Source organism: Gossypium hirsutum, chromosome A13 (genome assembly GCF_007990345.1).
Source record: "Gossypium hirsutum isolate 1008001.06 chromosome A13, Gossypium_hirsutum_v2.1, whole genome shotgun sequence".
Taxonomy (NCBI): Eukaryota; Viridiplantae; Streptophyta; class Magnoliopsida; order Malvales; family Malvaceae; genus Gossypium; species Gossypium hirsutum.
In genome coordinates, this window is record NC_053436.1 from 106889149 (window position 1) to 106907653 (window position 18505).

Below are 18505 nucleotides of genomic sequence, written 5' to 3' on the forward strand. Positions count from 1 at the left end.
CCATTATCTCCTTTAGTGGGGAATAATTATCGAAAAAAACTCGATAAGAAACTTTATCCACTTTCCAAAAATGGCTATAGAACCAAGCTAATAATAACTGCACACATCATATAAATCTGCCCTCGCTGGCTCTCCTGCATACGTTCAAAGATCTAAATGTCTCAGCCAAGATTGCAGGAACAGGTGTGACTCATTTGTCAAGTTGGTCAAAGAGATCCGAGACCGCCTCATCTATACACCCTAATGCCCTAGGAAAAATCATTAAACCATAGATGCTCAAAGCAAAAACGTCAACTCTCTCCTTCATATCAGGATGTACTAGAATCAAATCCCTTAAACTCCTCCATGGGATGCACTTACATTCCCCTTTTTGCTTGACCCTTACAGCAATCCACTGTTCACTCATTTTTGTAATATTCATCAATTTCTTTAAAAAGGTTAGGACATAAGCGGCTCTCGAATAGGCCTTATCGACCTGGATCTTCGAACAATGAAGTAAAGCTGTATATTCTTCTACAGTAGGTACCAAATCTACCCTCCCAAAGGTGAAACAACTGTAGCTGGGATTCCAATACTGAGCGAGGGCTTGGAATAAATGTTTGTCTACCTTGATGTCAAATAAGTAAGGCAAATCCCCATAACTACGATAGAACAACTGCTTGGTCTCTTCATCTCACTGGTCTCATATCTCCTTTAATTCCTGAAAGTTATTTTGCGTTACATTGATACGGGTGTAATCACACAATTCTGATGCATACCCCTCAACTAGACTATCCCATATTTCTAATTGCGTTTTCTCTGACCATACACAGACAGCCGCATTATCTTCTACTTTATCAAGAAATTCGTTCCCCATGATAAGCTTCCTAAATTAGTAATTGAACGTGAATCGACACCTTTTTAAAATGGAATGACATGCAATTATGGCCAAAATAAAACACAACAAGTTAGTATAATATACCAAAAATAAAATTCAAAAGCAAATGAAAAAAATAATCAAGCATCAATTTGGGCGATTACTAGTATTTGGCATGGCTCTACCTAGCGTAGGCTCCTAAGTCTTTCTATATGTGGTTCGGTTCTAAAGAAAAAGGGTACCTAAACCAGCAGATTCCTCAATCCTCACACATTATAGGCTCATATGGATCAAGTTCAGTTCAGGGGGATACATTTCCCTATGGCTACACGGAGGTGAAAACCTCACGAAGACATAGGTACATATGTATCCGGAAAGCAATCCACTATCCTGCACGGAGATGAAAACCTCACGAAGGAAATAGTTTCTCGCTTCCACTTAAAAGATGCAACCAGAACGGTCATGCAAAATGATGCAATGAGACATAAAAACTGAAATTACAAAACATGAACAAGATGATGAACCATAAAACCAATAAAACACAATGAAAGAATCGTATGTTAAAAACAAAAATTTAAATTTTTGACAAAAAAACAGAAAATAATCAATTTTACGGCTTGACTCTCTTATTGACTTCCCCAGTGGAGTCGTTAAGTTGTCGAAACCATTTTTATTTTGAAAAACGGGGATCGACTTTTAAACAAGGTATGGAGTCGCCACCAATCCTTTTTGTTTAGGTGTGATCGGGTCACCTTTTAATCAATCATTTTAATAAAGCATTTTGGTTTATTAAAACAACATTTTTGGTCTACGAAAAACTAGAAAACGAATTCGGGAGTCGGTTACGCACGAGGAAGGGTTAGCACCCTCGTAACGTCCAAAATTGGTACCGAATTGATTAATCAATGCCTTAACGTCGAATGTTTGAAAAGAGTTTAGAATACGATCCTTTTATTATTTTTTTTAAAAAAACACTTGAATAAATTAAATGAGATGCTAAGACCCTCTTATTTCGAAGAAATAAAATGTCATACCCAGTGAGTTAGGATACGACATTTCATATTTTCGAAACTGAGCTTGTCTTTTGATTTTTTTAAAACTCATGCAGTGAAGTTTAAAAAAGGATATTCAATCATTTGGGTCAAATGAAAAATCGGAACCCAGTAAGTTAGGGTCCGATTTTTCACAATTCCAAACATAGAATATTACCTTTATGTTTTTAAAAATCATTATCTCGAGATACAAAAGGTCATATCCATTGAGTTAGGACACAACACCTCAAATTTCTGAGAATAAGCTTTTATTTGAAACTTATACGTTTTGATTGAAAAGGGTACTTGGTTACTTAGGTTCAACGAGGAAAATTGGAACCCAGTAAGTTAGGGCACAATTTTTCAAAGCTCCCAAGTACCAAGTATTGCATTGTTTAAAATTTTGAATAAAATGTAATAAATAAATGAAACGTATTTTTATTAAAAATGGATAATTCGATAACATAAGGAATAAAACACGTGGCAATAATATTTCATGAATAATCTAAAATAATAAGAAAATGCAAGGAACAACTTAGAATACATGCAATAGCAGCACATCATATATTATACAAATACCACCATTTATAACCAATGGCTAATGAATAAGAAACCAATTTTAAAAGAAGTTTCAAATAAATCACACAAATAAAATATAACAAATTTTAAAATAAAATAAAATGAATAATAGGAAGAAGAAAATTTGGAAATATTACTATACAAACTATACGAAAATTTTAAAACAGGTAATAGATATAAGAATTTAAAAATGAATAGAAAAAAATAAAAGAAATAATATATTAAATAGCAATGTACGAATGAATTTCAAAACAAATATTATAAAGTAAATAATTTGAATGAAAGCTTGAACTGTATCAAAAATAAAAAAATAAGAACAGATAATATGTGTAACGTGTAAATGAGATTCCAAAATAAATAATGTTAATTAAAATATACAAAGCAACACATATATACTTGGAAAAAACCTAATATAAATAATATATATAGTAGTAATAATAATACATGAAAGTGTTTCAGATAGACAAGTATGCACATGAAAATAAAATAAATAAAAGAGTGTGAAATTAAAATAGTTCTAAATAATATATTAAAACAACATGTTTAAAAAAAATGAATAGCTAAAACCGGATTAAGAGAAAAAAACAAAACCCAAGGGATAATTTATAAACATAATAAATCATTAAAACAGAACTTTGGGCCGAAATTAAATGTGCACAAATGTTCGAGGACTAAAATTGGAGCTGCCCCAAATCTCAAAATATTGTGCTAAGGGGAGGGCCAAATTGAAATAGCGCGCAGATTACAGGGACAAATTAAAATAATTTAAAAAAACTTAAACGTGACACAATTGAATGCTAGCGTGAAGGAGGGGACCAATTGCGCAAATTACCCAATTAAAGGTAAAATGCGCGTGGATCCAGGCAAAACGCATACTGATCCCACCCCCCAATGTTGTTTTGTTTTATTATTAATTGAAATCATATTTTGTTTCCCATTTTTTATCATTAAAAAACTTTTTAGAAAATTAAAAAAAATTTAAAACATTACTCTTCATTCATTTTTTTTAAAAACAGAGAGAAGGCTCTCAAACCCCCCTCTCATCCTGTGATTCACACCCAAACTCCAGCAGATCACCACCACCGGCTTCGTCATCAGTGACCAACATGCATGACGGCCGGAACTCCTTTTCCAGGCGAAGAAAGGTATATCCTTCGTTTTATATATTTCTTGAAACATGTGTAGATATATATAGAAGATTCAAAAGTAAAATAAATAGAGCAAATAAAGAAAGTAAAAACCTTAGAATAACTCCCTTGATCTGTTCGTATTTCCTGAAGTGCTCTCTATTGTATGTTGTACAACTGTTGTTTTTTTAGATCTCCCCTTTCTTCCCCCCCAAGAAAAACTCCCCCTATACAAAATTGTATATTGGCTTTTATAGCCAATATTTATAACCCATTTTACACGTTTTCAGGTACGTGCGTGAGTGCATCACTGTTGTCGCATGGTGGAGCAGCGCACGACACGGAGGAAGTGTGAGACGTGCGGTGCCTGGAGACTGCCCTGGGTTGTGGAGGCTAATGGTGTTGGCTGCTAGGCTTTTTGTTTTTGTTTTTATTATTTTTTTGGGCTGTTGGGGTTTGCTTAGGGTTTAGGTAATTGGGCTTGGTCTGTAATTTTGTTTTAGGTGTTTGATTTAGGCTGTGATTTGGACTTAAAGGTAGGTATTTAGGCTTTAATTGGCTTGTATTTGGTTTTGGTTCCTGGTGGTTTAGGCCGGGCTGAAATTGGGCCCTACAACGAGTTTTTTTAAAAAAAATTTATTTGGTGCTGGCCTGTCAATGGTCGGCACCAAAATATGAGTTTTTAAAAAAATAAATTTTTTTGTGCTGGCCTGTCAATGGCCGGCACCAAAATACGTGTTTTTTAAAAAAAAATAATTTTTTGATGTTGGCCTGTCAATGGTGCCGGCCATTGACATGCCAGCACAAAATTTTTTTAAAAAAATTCGTATTTTGGTGCCGGCTATTGACACGCCAGCTCCAAAAAAATTTAAAATTTTTTTTAATACTGGTGCCGGCCATTGATAGGCTAGGACCAATTTTTTTTTTTAAAAACTCGTATTTTTGTATACCAGTATGATACAATTTTTTAAAAAAATACCCTGGTGCCAGCCATTGACAGGCCAAAACTAAAAAAAATAATTTTTTAAAGCCTGACACAATCATCAGGCAATCATGGGTGCAAAATACGTGTTGGTGCCGGCCATTAACAAGCCACAACCCCATTATACTGTTCATTTCAGGTAATTTTGGTGATTATTTTTGAACCTAAGTCATTTTTGTAAATATCAAAATTTTTTAAGTTAATTTAGTAAAATAGCCAGAATATAAGCTCTAAATAAATAAAATATAGTAAAATATTAAGAATATTCGTATCAAATATATGCCTTTTAATTTTAATTTTTGAAAAGCTTTTATTTTAGAAATTATTATCAAAACATAAAATTTTGTGTAAACTATAAAAATAGTCACTTTTATTTTACCTCAAATTAAATTTTAGTTACTTATGTTTGAAATATTACGTTTTAGTCACTTATGTTATTGTTTTGTTATGAAACGATTACTCTACCGTTAAGTTCTGTTATCTCCTTAATGGCGGTCCAAATTAAATTTATTTAATTAAAAATCTATTTTCATCCCAGCAACTGAACATCTAATTTGACATTTAAAACCCATTTGCACTGGCACGTAGGACTGCCGTTAGGGAGATAACGAATTTTAACGGTAGAGTGACTACTTTGTAATAAAACGTAATATAAATAACTAAAACATAACATTTCAAATATAAGTGACTAAAATATAATTTAAAGTAAATAAAAATAACTATTTTTATTTTTATAGTTTATCCTAAACTTTTATATCAGACATTCATTTTTCCCAAATGAAATTGATTAGCGTCATTATAGTATTTTATTCTTTTGGGTACTATAAAAGAAGAAAAGCCCAAAACGCTGCGTTTAGTTTGAAAACCTCGAGGCTCAATTAAACCATAAGTTCAAAAAATGGATCATCCGGAAGGCGCCAGCAATACGGGGATATAACTGTAAATTTGCCTCCAAACAGGAATTTTGGTGCCCATTTTTCGTTTCCAAAATCGAATCCAAATTTTCATTTTCTCTCTCGCCAACAAGGGAAAAATACGAAGGAAAATTTCCTTTTTATCATAATCAAAAGCTCAGTATCTCCTCTGAATTCATCTTTACTCTTTATTAATCCATTCAAAACTCCATCATTGTTTGTGTTTTCTTTTTATTTTTATTTTTGCTATATTTTTTGTGTGGTTTAGGGTTCTTTTATTTTAAAACCAGAGATCTACTTTTACCGACGAAGAAGATGCCGGTGAATCTCACGCGCAACGCGATTGCCATGATGAACAGCGGCGATGTTAACTCCAAGCCGTTGGTTCAGGTGGTGGATATTAAGCTGATTGGCAACTCTCAGGAGAGGTACCGGTTTTTGTTATCCGATTCTGAATCAACTCAGCACGCAATGCTCGCCACTCAGCTCAATGAACAAGTCAGGACCGGACGAGTCAAGAAAGGATCTATCATCCAGTTGATCGATTACATTTGCAGCACTGTCCAAAATCGTAGGTGCAAATTTCTTACATCTGTATTCCTTTATTAGATTATCAAATTTCTCAGTTAGCCGAATGCTTTGAATATTGATGTACGATTTTTTTGCTTGTTTTAATTTAGACCGTTTTATTTTAATACCAAAGAAAAGTTGGACTTGGACTTTTATTTTTGTTGTTGCTTAGTTACAGAAATTCAAATTCTTATTTATTTTCGATTAGTTTGATTGGTTCTCTGTGTACAACGTTGAAGGAGCTTTTAAGTAGATGAATTATTGTTAATCTTTTCCCCTTCTGAGTAACAAGTTAAAAGGTCTTTATGAAGAAGATTATTCAACTTCAAAGTATTGGTTATAAAGTAAGGTAAAAGTTAATTGTCCTCTGTGTACAAAGTTGAAGGAGCTTTTAAGTAGATGAATTATTGTTAATCTTTTCCCCTTCTGAGTAACAAGTTCAAAGGTCTTTGTGAAGAAGATTATTCAACTTCAAAGTATTGGTTATAAAGTATGATAAAAGTTAATTGTCCAAAGTGTATAATTTGAAACCAAATTTGCTAGTAGCTTCAGCAAATTAGATTAGCTTTATATTTTTTAGACAGTGAATAGTTATTAGCTCTCATGTTATATTGGGTACACCTTAGAAGAACTTTGTTGCTTTCGAGTCTCAGCTATTTTGATTGGGAGTTGGCATAATGTTCATTTAAGAGGCCTTGGATATATATATTATTTTTTGTTCTCTTTGTGTAGGATTATTGTTGTGCTGAATATGGAGACTATAATTCCAGAGTATGAAATAATCGGGAATCCTAAACTTCTTATGGGTTCTGAGCCCGAAGCTAACAAGTCAATGCCTAATAACAATTTGTTTGAGCCTTCTACGAGGTCCACCAATAATAGATATAGCGCCCCAGCTCCTGCTAATAAGGCCCAGAGTTTTCAGCCAACTATTCAACCTGCATACCAGCCACCTCCAAATTACAAAATTCAGGGCCCAATAATGAAGAATGAAGCACCAGCACGCATTATTCCTATTGCTGCTCTAAATCCTTATCAAGGACGTTGGGCTATCAAGGCTCGAGTGACTGCAAAAGGGGACCTTCGTCGCTACAACAATGCTAGAGGAGATGGGAAGGTCTTCTCCTTTGACCTCCTTGACTCTGATGGAGGGGAAATACGAGTAACTTGCTTCAACGCTGTTGTTGATCGCTTCTACAATGTTATTGAAGTTGGTAAAGTTTACTTGATTTCAAAGGGTAGCTTGAAACCCGCGCAAAAGAATTTCAACCATTTGAAGAATGAGTGGGAGATATTCTTGGAATCAAATTCAACCGTGGAGCTTTGCCCTGATGAAGATGGCTCTATTCCAAGACAACAGTTCTCCTTCAGACCTATCACTGAAATTGAGAGTGCTGAAAACAATTCTATACTTGATGTTATCGGTATTGTGATATCTGTTAACCCTTCAGTTCCTATTTTGAGGAAGAATGGTATGGAAACTCAGAGAAGGATTCTGAATTTAAAGGATGTATCTGGAAAGAGTGTTGAGCTAACCCTTTGGGGTGATTTCTGCAACAAGGAAGGTCAAAAGCTGCAAGAAATGGTCGATTCTGGGCTTTTCCCAGTTTTGGCGGTTAAAGCTGGAAAGGTCAATGACTTTAATGGGAAGTCCATTGGCACTATTTCTTCCACACAGCTCTTTATAGATCCAGATTGTCCAGAGGCACAGGGCCTGAGAGCGTGGTTTGAAAGTGGGGGGAGAAATACAGCTTCTATCTCAATTTCTAAAGAAATTATGCCTGGAGGATCCAAAAATGAGATACGTAAAACCTTGACTCAGATCAAGGACGAAGGTCTCGGAAGATCTGATAAGCCAGATTGGGTCACAGCCAAGGCGACTGTAGTTTTCATTAAAACAGATAATTTCTGTTATACAGCCTGCCCATTGATGATTGGAGATAGACAATGCAATAAGAAAGTAACACAATCCGGTAATAAAAGATGGCTTTGTGACCGTTGCAACCAAGAATTCGAGGAATGTGATTACAGATATCTTCTCCAGGTCCAGATTCAAGACCATACAGGACTCACTTGGGTAACAGCTTTCCAGGAAGCTGGCGAAGAAATCTTGGGATGCTCGGCAAAGGAAATGTATTTATTGAAATATGAATTGCAGGACGATACCCGATTCGGTGAAATAATTCGCAGCCGACTCTTTCACCAATATTTGTTTAGGCTTAAAATAAAAGAGGAACTCTATGGTGACGAGCAGAGGGTAAAAATCACTGTGGTGAAGGTTGACAAGGTGAACTACTCTGCAGAAAGCAGGTACCTTCTCGATATGGTTACAAAGAATTTGCGGAATAGAAAACAATTCTGAACTTTAAGTAGTGAATTTAGGAGCTGTAGCTTTGGTTCAACGTAGTTCTTTAACATTTCTTAGGCATCATCGATTTACATAATTGCTTTTAGTGATTCAGATTGGTAGAGACTTTTCAAGATTGTATAGCGGCTATAATTCTGCATATTCTTGATCTTTGGCATTAACATTTTAGTGCATGTTTACTGCTTCAGAATTCTTAGTTTGATACATCGAGCTTTAAATCTATGGTGACATTTGCGAGTTGTCACCATTCAGTCTTTTGTTTACGTTGTTGATGGATTAACATAAAGATAATCTTCAAGATATATGATTCCTGTTTCAAATTTAAGTATACTCGTGTAAGATATATATCCCAATTTGACACTCTAGCAAGCAAGTTTTTACTTACTGTTTATGGTTGCTAAGGGGAATATAGTATGCGTGGTTAAATTGCATAAATTTGCTATGCCAATATGGAGGTTGATAGTTTATATTAAGATCAACCATATATAGTCATGCATATTCATGATATCTAAACACGATTAAGAGGATATGATGGTATTGGCAACTTCCATATACATGCAAAAAAATTGAGAAAAAAATGTATGTTTTTGTTGTTCACTGATATATCACACTCACAACGTGTAAACATGATATCCGAAGATGGATATGTGAATTGAACATGCAAAATTTTAGAAAAAAAGAACATTATTTTGTGTCGGATACATATTTGTATTATCCAACATTCACGTTCGAGTTTTTTGTGAGAGTACTTTTTTGTCTGGCACTAGGGTGCATTTAGAGGTATAATCTTGATACAAGCAAGTTTGAGTTTAGTTTGAAATTCGGAGCTCGTTACTTGGTTGAGCTCGATTAAATATTTATCTTTAAGCTCGAGTTTAACTTGAAATAGAGTTACTCAAGTTAAAGTTTAATTAAACTCATTTATCAATTTTTATAATTAAGTTTGAACTCGTTCAAATTTGTATATATTCAAGCTCAGACTAATGATTGAGGTTAAGATTAATAATATATATTAAGAGCAATAATATAATTATATATATAAATGAAAAGGTTGGTAAAATTCGTAAGTTCAAATTTTACTCGAAAAGTTTTTCACGAGTTGTTGCAGCGTCGGTATCTCCTCGAAAGTAGCGTAAATAAAAAGGTAGAAATTTCAGAAGTTGACAGGGTCTCAGCCAAAATACATCCAGAAGTTCGTTACTGAAAACATTATTAACAGGGAAGATGAGAAAAAAGATGTACAGCATGAGAGAGAATTATATGAGCTTAGCTCCGCTTGACAGGGTCGAAGTTAGACACACCAATTACGGCTCCAACAATGGCGACCAGAACCACACCCCCGGCCGCTATGCTGAGCAAGAAGTTCTTGAGAGATGGGGTGACTCCATCAGCCGCTTGAGCCATCTGTGGCATCATCATCGATGTCGTCAGTGCTGCCGCTGTCAACCCCGTCACCGCCTTTTCCTTGAACGAAGAAACACCAGCCTTGACTTGAAGCCTTCCGTTGGGTCTTTTAACACCGCCCATTGCCCTCCATGGCTTCACCGGAAGTGGCTTAAAGAATGCCTCAGAGCTTGGCACCCTGTTTTGGGTAGCTCCAGCTAAGGGCAGAGCCATTGAAGCAGCTGAAGTGGATGCCATTGATTCTTTCCTTTTTGCTTGCTCTCTTCACCCTGCAAGTCTAAAAACCAAAAGAAATTGTCCTCTTTTTGTTTGGTTGCAATTGTGTGTTTTTGAGAGGTGGGGGGTATGGGGCGAAGAAATGAGAGGTGGGAAATTGAGATTTTCAGATGCCACGTGGCGTCCACAAATCTATCAATGTCCTACGTGGCAGCTTCTCAAGTTGGAATTGGTGGATAAGGTTATCTCCAGTGAGGTTGAAATTTGGGTGAGGGAACTTTTATTGATTGGCCGAAACTCTGATTTCTTTGTGACTTAAGTGGTTCTTAAGCTATTTGGGCTGATTTTGGACCCATGAGATTGGCGAATGGCAGCTTTATTGGGCTAATGATAGACTTTAAAACATTAGAATCAGATTCACTTCTAGCAAAAATAGTCAATTTAAAAGTAGTTTTTTTTAAGCATTTATAATTTTGCAAATAAAATATTTTATTTAGAGTTAAAATGTGAATAAGTTAATTTTTATATAATTTTTAACTCACACGTTACTGAAATTTATTTTCCACACACAATACCACTAACACACGGTCCCTGCCTCTCAATCTCATGATGTGGGTGTGGGTTGATCATCTTTGACTAATAGGCAAAGTGTTGGAGTTCAACTAAATTAATTTATTTAATAGTAAATGGATTAATTTAAACTAATCTCTGTAACTTGCTAATTACTTTCATCAAATCCAATTAAATCCTACCATTCATTTTTAATTATTCTATTGACATTTACACTTATACATTTTTCATTCAAACATTGTTACAACAGATATCTAATTTTGGCAATGATTTTAATACGGATCTCCATTTGTTTTTGTTGAGTGTTTCTGATGTGTTCTCTTAGTGGGGAGAATTGGATTATTTATATGATATGGTTATCGTTCATGGAATTGACGTTTTAAAAAGGTTCCTTACATGTCGACACATATACTATCCTAGACTTAACATGTGTTTGCTGGTCCGGGTGCTTTTCGGTTCATTCATTTGGCTTCATACCATGTGTTCACGAACACTTGGGGATGTGCGAATTGAGCTCACGAGCTCTTCCCGCGAGCCTCTCAACGACTCTACCTGATGAGGTCCAAACTCGGGTTGCAGTCAGTAGTCTGAGTTATGTTCGGGTTTCGAGTTGACGATTGGATATCTCATACCAATTTTATATGTAAACTTTTAGTCCTTCAAGTTGATCTTGATTCAACATTGAAAGAACTCTTGTACCTATGAACTCTCATTCCCCAAGATTAGTTGCCTTGAAGAATCCTTGGATACCGATGAACAAGTATAAATCCAGTTGGTTATGATTAACAAGATCTCGATAATTTCAGTCCAATACAAAAGTTTTATGCCATAGATTTTGCATATAGTTTCAATTGGTTATGATAAATTAAGTTCTTGTGTTACAAGATGTTAATTTTGAAGAACCTGTTCTTGATGCCCCCCCCCCAAAAAAAAAAAAAAATCTCTCAGTCCCAATTCCATTCTGCAATTCCCTGGCAATTCTTCTTATGGTTCAGATAAAGTCCTGCTGATTTCGAAGAGAATATAATAAATGGCTTTCATTAGTTGCAAATGGCAATTCTGAAAACCAGATTACCAGATGATTAAAAAGAGAAGATAAAGGCCTTATTCTTCTGCCACAAAACGAAGCCTTGCCTTTGAATATATAGCGTATATGGTCATGGATATGTTTAAAGTAGCTCTTTTGAAATGGAAATTATTGATGTAGACATCGCCATCTCTATTGAGGGGTGGCTAAATTCTACTGACAATGCTTCTGTACTTGCTCTAACTTCTTCAAAAGGCAAAGAAATTGTCCCAGTTGATGCGTTAGACCTAGAACCGATGGTGTCTTGTTAGTGTCGATACAAAATTTTAGGTCCATTTTCTAGGCCTGAGTTGGCCCAAAAAATTGAGCTTAAATTCTGTTTAAGCCCGACCCAAGTTAAAAATATTAAATCCGAGCTCGACCTGGCCTGCCTGTATTAAATTTTTTAGACTAAGTCGGGCCAAACTTGGGCAAATAATCCTACCAGAAGCTCGGTCCATTTTTCAAGTTTATATTTTTGCTCAAACCCTCTCACTTTTCAGACGAGCCTTTGAGCTTAAACGAGCGATCCAACACATGATTAAGTCTAATTTAGCTCTATAATCGATCTCCCTTAATTACAATAACTCATGGCTAAAGAACTAAACTAAAATGCTAGCACCTTGGTGCTAGATCTAGGATTCGACATATCTCCTTATCATAATAATACATGTATTAAATTTGATGAAATTTATTATTATATAAATCACAATTAAAGTTGGATTTTATGAAAAATTTTAAAAAAATTTTGTGCAAATTTTTTTTCAATAATGGTATCAAAGTCGGGTTGTACTGCACTATCCATATAAATTGATTTTCAAAATTGTTTTCTCTCTCGTGTAATTCAATTGATAGAAAATAACATTATTAATCGTATGCATGTTTTTGGTATAGTTTTCGACATCATAAAAAGATTAGATTTTAAGAAACACTATATAATAATAGTAATAATAATAATAAACCAGACAAAACCGCACGAGCATGAAAATAGAAGTCAGGGCGTTTCGGAGTTGAGGCAGCAGGCCACAATGCGGGTTTCATTGCCCAGGAGCGCCGTGGCGTGCGAGCTGTGCGCTGCATTACTCCAGGATCCAATGTATATTCATGATATCTAAACACAAAAGATAAGGATACGATGCGACCAATGACCTCCTATATTACATGCAAAAAAATTGAAATAAAAACATATCTTCAATGTATAACTATGTCTCCATTATATCCAAAAATGGATACAAGAATATGACAGCAACCTTTACCTTGGAATACAGGCAAAAGCTCGATAAAAACAAATACAAATATTTGTATCTGATGCATTCCTGTATTATCCTACATTTGAAAACAAAGTGTTGGGCAATTTTACAGTTACTGAATAAAAAATATTGAAATTTCACAAGTTGACAGGGTCTCAGCCAATGTACAGCTACGGTAGTTTATAGCTGCAAAAACATTATTAAACAGATAACATAAGAAAAAAGATGTACAGCATCTGAGAGAACAATATGAGCTCAGCTCAGGTCCGCTTGACAGGGTCGAAGTTGGACACGCCAATCACAGCTCCAACAATGGCGACCAGAACCACACCCCCAGCTACTATGCTGAGCAAGAAGTTCTTGAGAGATGGGGTGACTCCATCAGCCGCTTGAGCCACCTCTGGAATCATCATCGATGTCGTCAGCGCTGTTGCTGTCAACCCCGTCACCGCCTTTTCCTTGAACGAAGAAGCACCAGCCTTGACTTGGAGCTTTCCGTTGGGTCTTTTAACACCGCCCGTTGCCCTCCATGGCTTTACCGGAAGTGGCTTAAAGAATGCCTCAGAGCTTGGCATCCTGTTTTGGGTAGCTCCAGCTAAGGGCAGAGCCATTGAAGCAGCTGAAGTGGAAGCCATTGGTTCTTTTTTTCTTTTTTACTTGCTCTCTTCAGTCTTCACACCGTAAGTCTAAATCCCCCAAAAAAATCGTCCTCCTTTTGTTTTTGCTGCAAATGTGTTTTTTTTAGAGGAGGGATAAGGGAACAAGAAATGAGAGGTGGGAAATTGAGATTTTCTGGTGCCACGTGGCATTCACAAATCTATCTGTCTTACGTGGCAGCTTCTCAAGTTAGAATTGGTGGATAAGGCTATCTTCCATTGAGGTTGAAATTTGGGTGGGATAACTTTTATTGATTGGCTAATGGCCATTGAGTGGCACCCTAAATGGCCGAAACACTGATTTCTTCTGGACTTGTGTGGTTCTTAAGCTATTTGGGTTCATTTTGGACCCAATAGCAACTTTATCAAATACTATTTTTATTAGGCTAATGTTAGGCTTAAAACATTAATATGAGAAAACTGACATGTTAGGCTAATATCTACATGTTGATCTTTTTCGGAAATAATCTGGGTTCGAATCATCGTTGTACTAAAGAAAATTAGAAGACGAAATGATATTAGTATAAGGTTTGTGGATAAGTTTAAATTAGTTTTCTCCTCTATTTAATAAAGTTAACATTTATTATTTAACAAAGTAAATATCTTTAAAGCATTTATGATTTTGCAAATAAAATGTTTTTTTGGAGCTAAACTGCAAATAGAAAAATGATTTTCATGTAATTCTTTAAACAATAAATGTTAACTTTGTTTAAATCTAACTTTTTTTATCAAAACATTATTTAAATTTCTTCGATTAATAGTAGAATGATCAATTTGAATTGATCCCTATAGTAAAAGGGTTTACTTGTTATTTTCACCAAATCTAATAAAATCCTACTATTCATTTTCTTAAAATATTATATTAACATTTGCACTTTACCAAATTATGTACCATGCAGTAATCATGAAGTGTGATATGGTAGTTGCTCACCTCATCCTTTAATCATATGGTTGGGGTTCAATCCTTGTTCATAGTAATAGAGCATATTTTATGACTAGCCATTTATCTTTTTAGAGAGTACATACAACGAGGAGATTAATCACTTCTATCAACGGTGAATACCCTAATTACAACCTAAAAAAAAATACCATGGATATCCAATTTGGACAATAGATTTAATAGGGATTTTTTTTTATTCCGTGAACTTTTAGTTCTCCAAATTGCTTTTGATTCAATAATGAAAGAAATGTGTTCGTCCATATGAAATGTGTTGGTTTGGTTACCTTGCAGAATATGTGGGTACTAATGGACATGTACAAATACAGTTGGTTATGATAAATAAGATTTTGATAGTTTCGATTTAAGGTTTAAGTTTTTGGTCATAGATTTGAATATATAGTTTTGGCATGTTTAGCTCGGTGTGTTCTATAAGTATCTAATAAAATTTTTCAATACGCGCGAAAGACAAAACACAATAAGTCAATTGAAGAATGATGAATAAATGATAACTCTCATATTTAGAGTTACTTTAATATAGTTTTCATAGTATTTTAGGAGGTAATTTTAGCATTCATGTTAGTTTACATTATATTTTATTTTAATTTTGTTCAATTTTGATCATTTTCAAAGTTGGTTCGAGTTTACTTGCTATTTTTTTTTCTCAATTATAGGCAACGAATGAAGAAGTGAAGACTTGAAGCATAGAGAAAAAAGTGGCAAAAGAAGCCTTCTGCTCTACCAGATTTAATTCAGTGTGGTGGAATAAGCTCTTCAATTTAGAAATTTTGACAATAAGTAGTTCGTTTCATTGCAACTTCTGCGTACAATGGAGTGATGCGAGTATGAACCCTAAAAACAGGGATAGCAAAATTTAAAAAGAACAAAAGAAGAGGAAAAGAGGAATAAATCACTTGGGAGCTAAAGAAATGCTCTCTCGCACCAAGGAAAGTTTCAAACTTGCATTGATAAGAAAAAAAAAATTCCGAAGAGCTCACCATAAATTATTTAACCATTTTCTCTCTTAATTATTTTCTTTTTACTTTTTATGAGGATAATAATATAAATTGTTGAGGGCCAAACTGAAATTTTTTATTCAAAAAGATTAATTTGTAATACTAAATAGTAAGTGAACTTAAACTGCAATATGTCCATTTTATCCAAGAGGGCCCAAGGCCCTTACTTATCCCCACTGTTTTTTTGTTGATGTAAGTTTGTCGTGGATATCTTTTTGTTATTTTCTCAACTCAATATGAATTAAATTCTATCTTTTTAATAATGAAGGATCCTATTTCTTAGTTAACTAATTTATTTTCTCTTCAATGTTTCGATCCTTGAATTATTTATTCAATCTTGTGCTTATTTATTTTGCTTACCCAATCAACAAGTTGTATTAATTTTAATAACCTTGATTTATTTTTAAAAAAAAAGTTAGAGTTGAGATCTAAACTGAATAGATTAGGATTAACTTAAGTAATACTGATAAACAAGTTAATTTGCAATTTGGGTAGGAATATACCTAATGCCCTAATCAACTCAATAAGTTTATTCTTAGTGACTTCACCCAATTTGCCTAATATAAGAACATAGCTAGTGGGGAAGGGTGTTTAACTTAGCTAGATACTAGAAGAGTTTAGTTACTGCCATTGAATCCTAGATTAATAATTACACAGTTTGAACAATTGAATAAGGGATAATTGATTAACCTGATTAGGTGAAGTTAAAGTTCCAAGTCTATAAAATTGGTTGACAAACTTCGAAAGTTTTCATTGCTTTAGTTTAGTAAAGTTTTTATAGTTTGATTAGTTTAATTTTAGTAGAATCGATAATTTATTTTTATTTATATGCATTAGATAAAACCAATTTGTTAGTACTCAACAACTTAAAATTTGACCCTAGTGAGAATGATATCTTTTTTATCACTTTATTACTTGATTAACACGTTCACTTATGTTACAAATTTCGATCATCAATAAACTACATGATTATATCAAAATTATGCATTGTTATTGTTATGTATCAAAAAACATACACTTGAAATTTGACCAGTGATGCTTATTTTAATTGTTATATTGCAACATTTAATAAGCCGCAATTAATCTAAAATAATATATGTTATTAATAAATAATTAATATATTTAATTATATAGTTTAAAACGAATAAAAAAATTACTATACAGAAATATGATTAATATAATTTTATTTGTTATTAATAATTAAATAATATTACTTATTATTAATCTGTTGGATCCAATTTCAACTCAATTATATGGTTTAAACGAATAAATATTCTATTTAAAAAATATTTTTAATTTTTAATATAATATAATGAAAAATAAAATATAATCATTTATAAAGATACCAAAATTTTATATTCGTTCGAATGAGTATTAGAAAATCGAATAGCCCTCCAACTCTATAAAAAAATAATTTGAATTTTTCATTTAATTTTTCATCTCCTTTGTTTCTTAAATTTATAATGTTTGTTTAGTCGTTCCAAAATGGATTAAAAAGTTAACGCTAAGTAGATACCACGTCAATAATTAATTAATTTTTAAAATTTAAAAAATTAAAAAAAAAATTAAGACTATTTTAAAAATTATTAAAAGATACAAATTTAAAAGTGTATTTTTTAATATTTGTTTATTTTAAAAATTATTTAGTTACTAATATGAAATACATAAGGAAAAAATCTAAATGCTAAAAACCGAAAATTAAAATAATTTTTTATATAAAATTGAAAAGTAAAATAGATTATTATGTCTTAGTCACGATGGATTTACTCTTCAAATTTTTTTTTTCCTTTTCTGAATTACATGTGTAGGATCCAATGCATGTTCATGATATCTAAACATAAATACGAAGATACGATCGCAGGTTATACTCTCAAATTGTTCGAATCATATATTAAACTCGAATTCAGCTCCATCCATTGTTGAAATGAAATTAAATTCGTGTTTTAAAATCCAACTTGAGTAAGATTTAATTAAGTTTCTCATTTACCCCACCCCCCCCTCCAACCCCCCAAGGGTCCAAATTAGCGAAAAATTGGAAAGAAATTTCAGAAGCTGAAAGGATCTCAACCAAAATACAGCTACGGCAGTTTATAACTGGAAAACATTCTTAAACAGATAACATTAAAAGAAAAATGTACAGCATGAGAGAGAATTATATGAACTCAGATCAGGTCCGCTTGACAGGGTCGAAGTTGGACACACCAATTACAGCTCCAACAAGGGCGACCAGAACCACACCACCAGCCGCTATGCTGAGCAAGAAGTTCTTGAGAGATGGGGTGACTCCATCAGCTGCTTGAGCCACCTCTGGGATCATCATCGATGTCGTCAGCGCCGCTGCTGTCAACCCTGTCACCACCTTTTCCTTGAACGAAGAAGAAGCAGCCTTGACTTGGAGCCGTCCGTTGGGTCTTTTAACAGCGCCCATTGATCTCCATGGCTTTACCGGGAGTGGCTTAAAGAATGCCTCAGAACTTGGCATCCTGTTTTGAGTAGCTCCAGCTAAGGGCAGAGCCATTGAAGCAGCTGAACTGGAAGCCATTGACTCTTTTTTTCTGCTCTCTTCACCCTACAAGTCTAAACCCCCCCCAAAAAAACTCCTTCCATTTCTTGGCAAATGAGTGTTTTAGAGAGAGGGGTGGGAAATTGAGATTTTTATGTGCCACGTGGCATTCACAGCTCTATCTATGTCTTACGTGGCAGCTTCTCAAGTTGGAATTGGTGGATAAGGTTATCTTATTGGTCCAATCCCCATTAAGGATAAAATTTTGGGTGACAACTTCTATGATTGGCTAATGGCCCAAACCCTCATTTCCTTTTGACATGTTTGCTTCTTAAGCTATTTGGGCTGAATTTGGGCCCATTAGATGAGCCCAAGACATTAGAATCCAATTAGTGAAAGTACATGGTAATTGGTATGTACCTCTACTATTTTTAAATTGCAAATAAAATAATTTGTTTGG

General features: G+C 34.1%; 4 protein-coding genes across 5 annotated transcripts; 1 reads left to right on the forward strand and 3 right to left on the reverse strand.

The window, feature by feature from the left end:
- Positions 1 to 5507: 5507 nt before the first annotated feature.
- LOC107893353 (replication protein A 70 kDa DNA-binding subunit A) lies at positions 5508 to 8752 on the forward strand. 2 transcript variants are annotated; one of them, XM_016818314.2, is made up of 2 exons: positions 5508 to 6064; positions 6792 to 8752. In XM_016818314.2, the coding sequence occupies exons 1-2, from the start codon at positions 5805 to 5807 to the stop codon at positions 8419 to 8421; spliced, it is 1890 nt and encodes a 629-aa protein (XP_016673803.2). In that variant the 5' UTR covers positions 5508 to 5804; the 3' UTR covers positions 8422 to 8752. The 2 variants fall into 2 exon arrangements, with proteins under 2 accessions (XP_016673803.2, XP_040941577.1); XM_041085643.1 differs by having other exon boundaries at positions 5817 to 6060.
- An 803-nt stretch (positions 8753 to 9555) lies between these two features.
- On the reverse strand, positions 9556 to 11329 carry LOC107893352 (uncharacterized). The gene has a single exon (XM_016818313.2). The coding sequence runs from the start codon at positions 10066 to 10068 to the stop codon at positions 9694 to 9696; it is 375 nt and encodes a 124-aa protein (XP_016673802.1). The 5' UTR covers positions 10069 to 11329; the 3' UTR covers positions 9556 to 9693.
- A 1544-nt stretch (positions 11330 to 12873) lies between these two features.
- LOC107893351 (uncharacterized) lies at positions 12874 to 14121 on the reverse strand. The gene has a single exon (XM_016818312.2). The coding sequence runs from the start codon at positions 13566 to 13568 to the stop codon at positions 13194 to 13196; it is 375 nt and encodes a 124-aa protein (XP_016673801.1). The 5' UTR covers positions 13569 to 14121; the 3' UTR covers positions 12874 to 13193.
- A 3484-nt stretch (positions 14122 to 17605) lies between these two features.
- Positions 17606 to 18349, reverse strand: LOC107893350 (uncharacterized). The gene has a single exon (XM_016818311.2). It carries the CDS (start codon positions 18082 to 18084, stop codon positions 17710 to 17712), a length of 375 nt encoding a protein of 124 aa, XP_016673800.1. The 5' UTR covers positions 18085 to 18349; the 3' UTR covers positions 17606 to 17709.
- Positions 18350 to 18505: the final 156 nt, after the last annotated feature.

Excerpts from the sequence above, each read along its gene's own strand:
- LOC107893350 (XM_016818311.2), bottom strand. The coding sequence starts at position 18,084 with ATGGCTTCCAGTTCAGCTGCTTCAATGGCTCTGCCCTTAGCTGGAGCT.
- LOC107893351 (XM_016818312.2), bottom strand. The coding sequence starts at position 13,568 with ATGGCTTCCACTTCAGCTGCTTCAATGGCTCTGCCCTTAGCTGGAGCT.
- LOC107893352 (XM_016818313.2), bottom strand. The coding sequence starts at position 10,068 with ATGGCATCCACTTCAGCTGCTTCAATGGCTCTGCCCTTAGCTGGAGCT.
- LOC107893353 (XM_016818314.2), top strand. The coding sequence starts at position 5,805 with ATGCCGGTGAATCTCACGCGCAACGCGATTGCCATGATGAACAGCGGC. Across the intron at positions 6,065-6,791 it reads AGCACTGTCCAAAATCGTAG|GATTATTGTTGTGCTGAATA; the intron begins GTGCAAATTTCT and ends CTCTTTGTGTAG.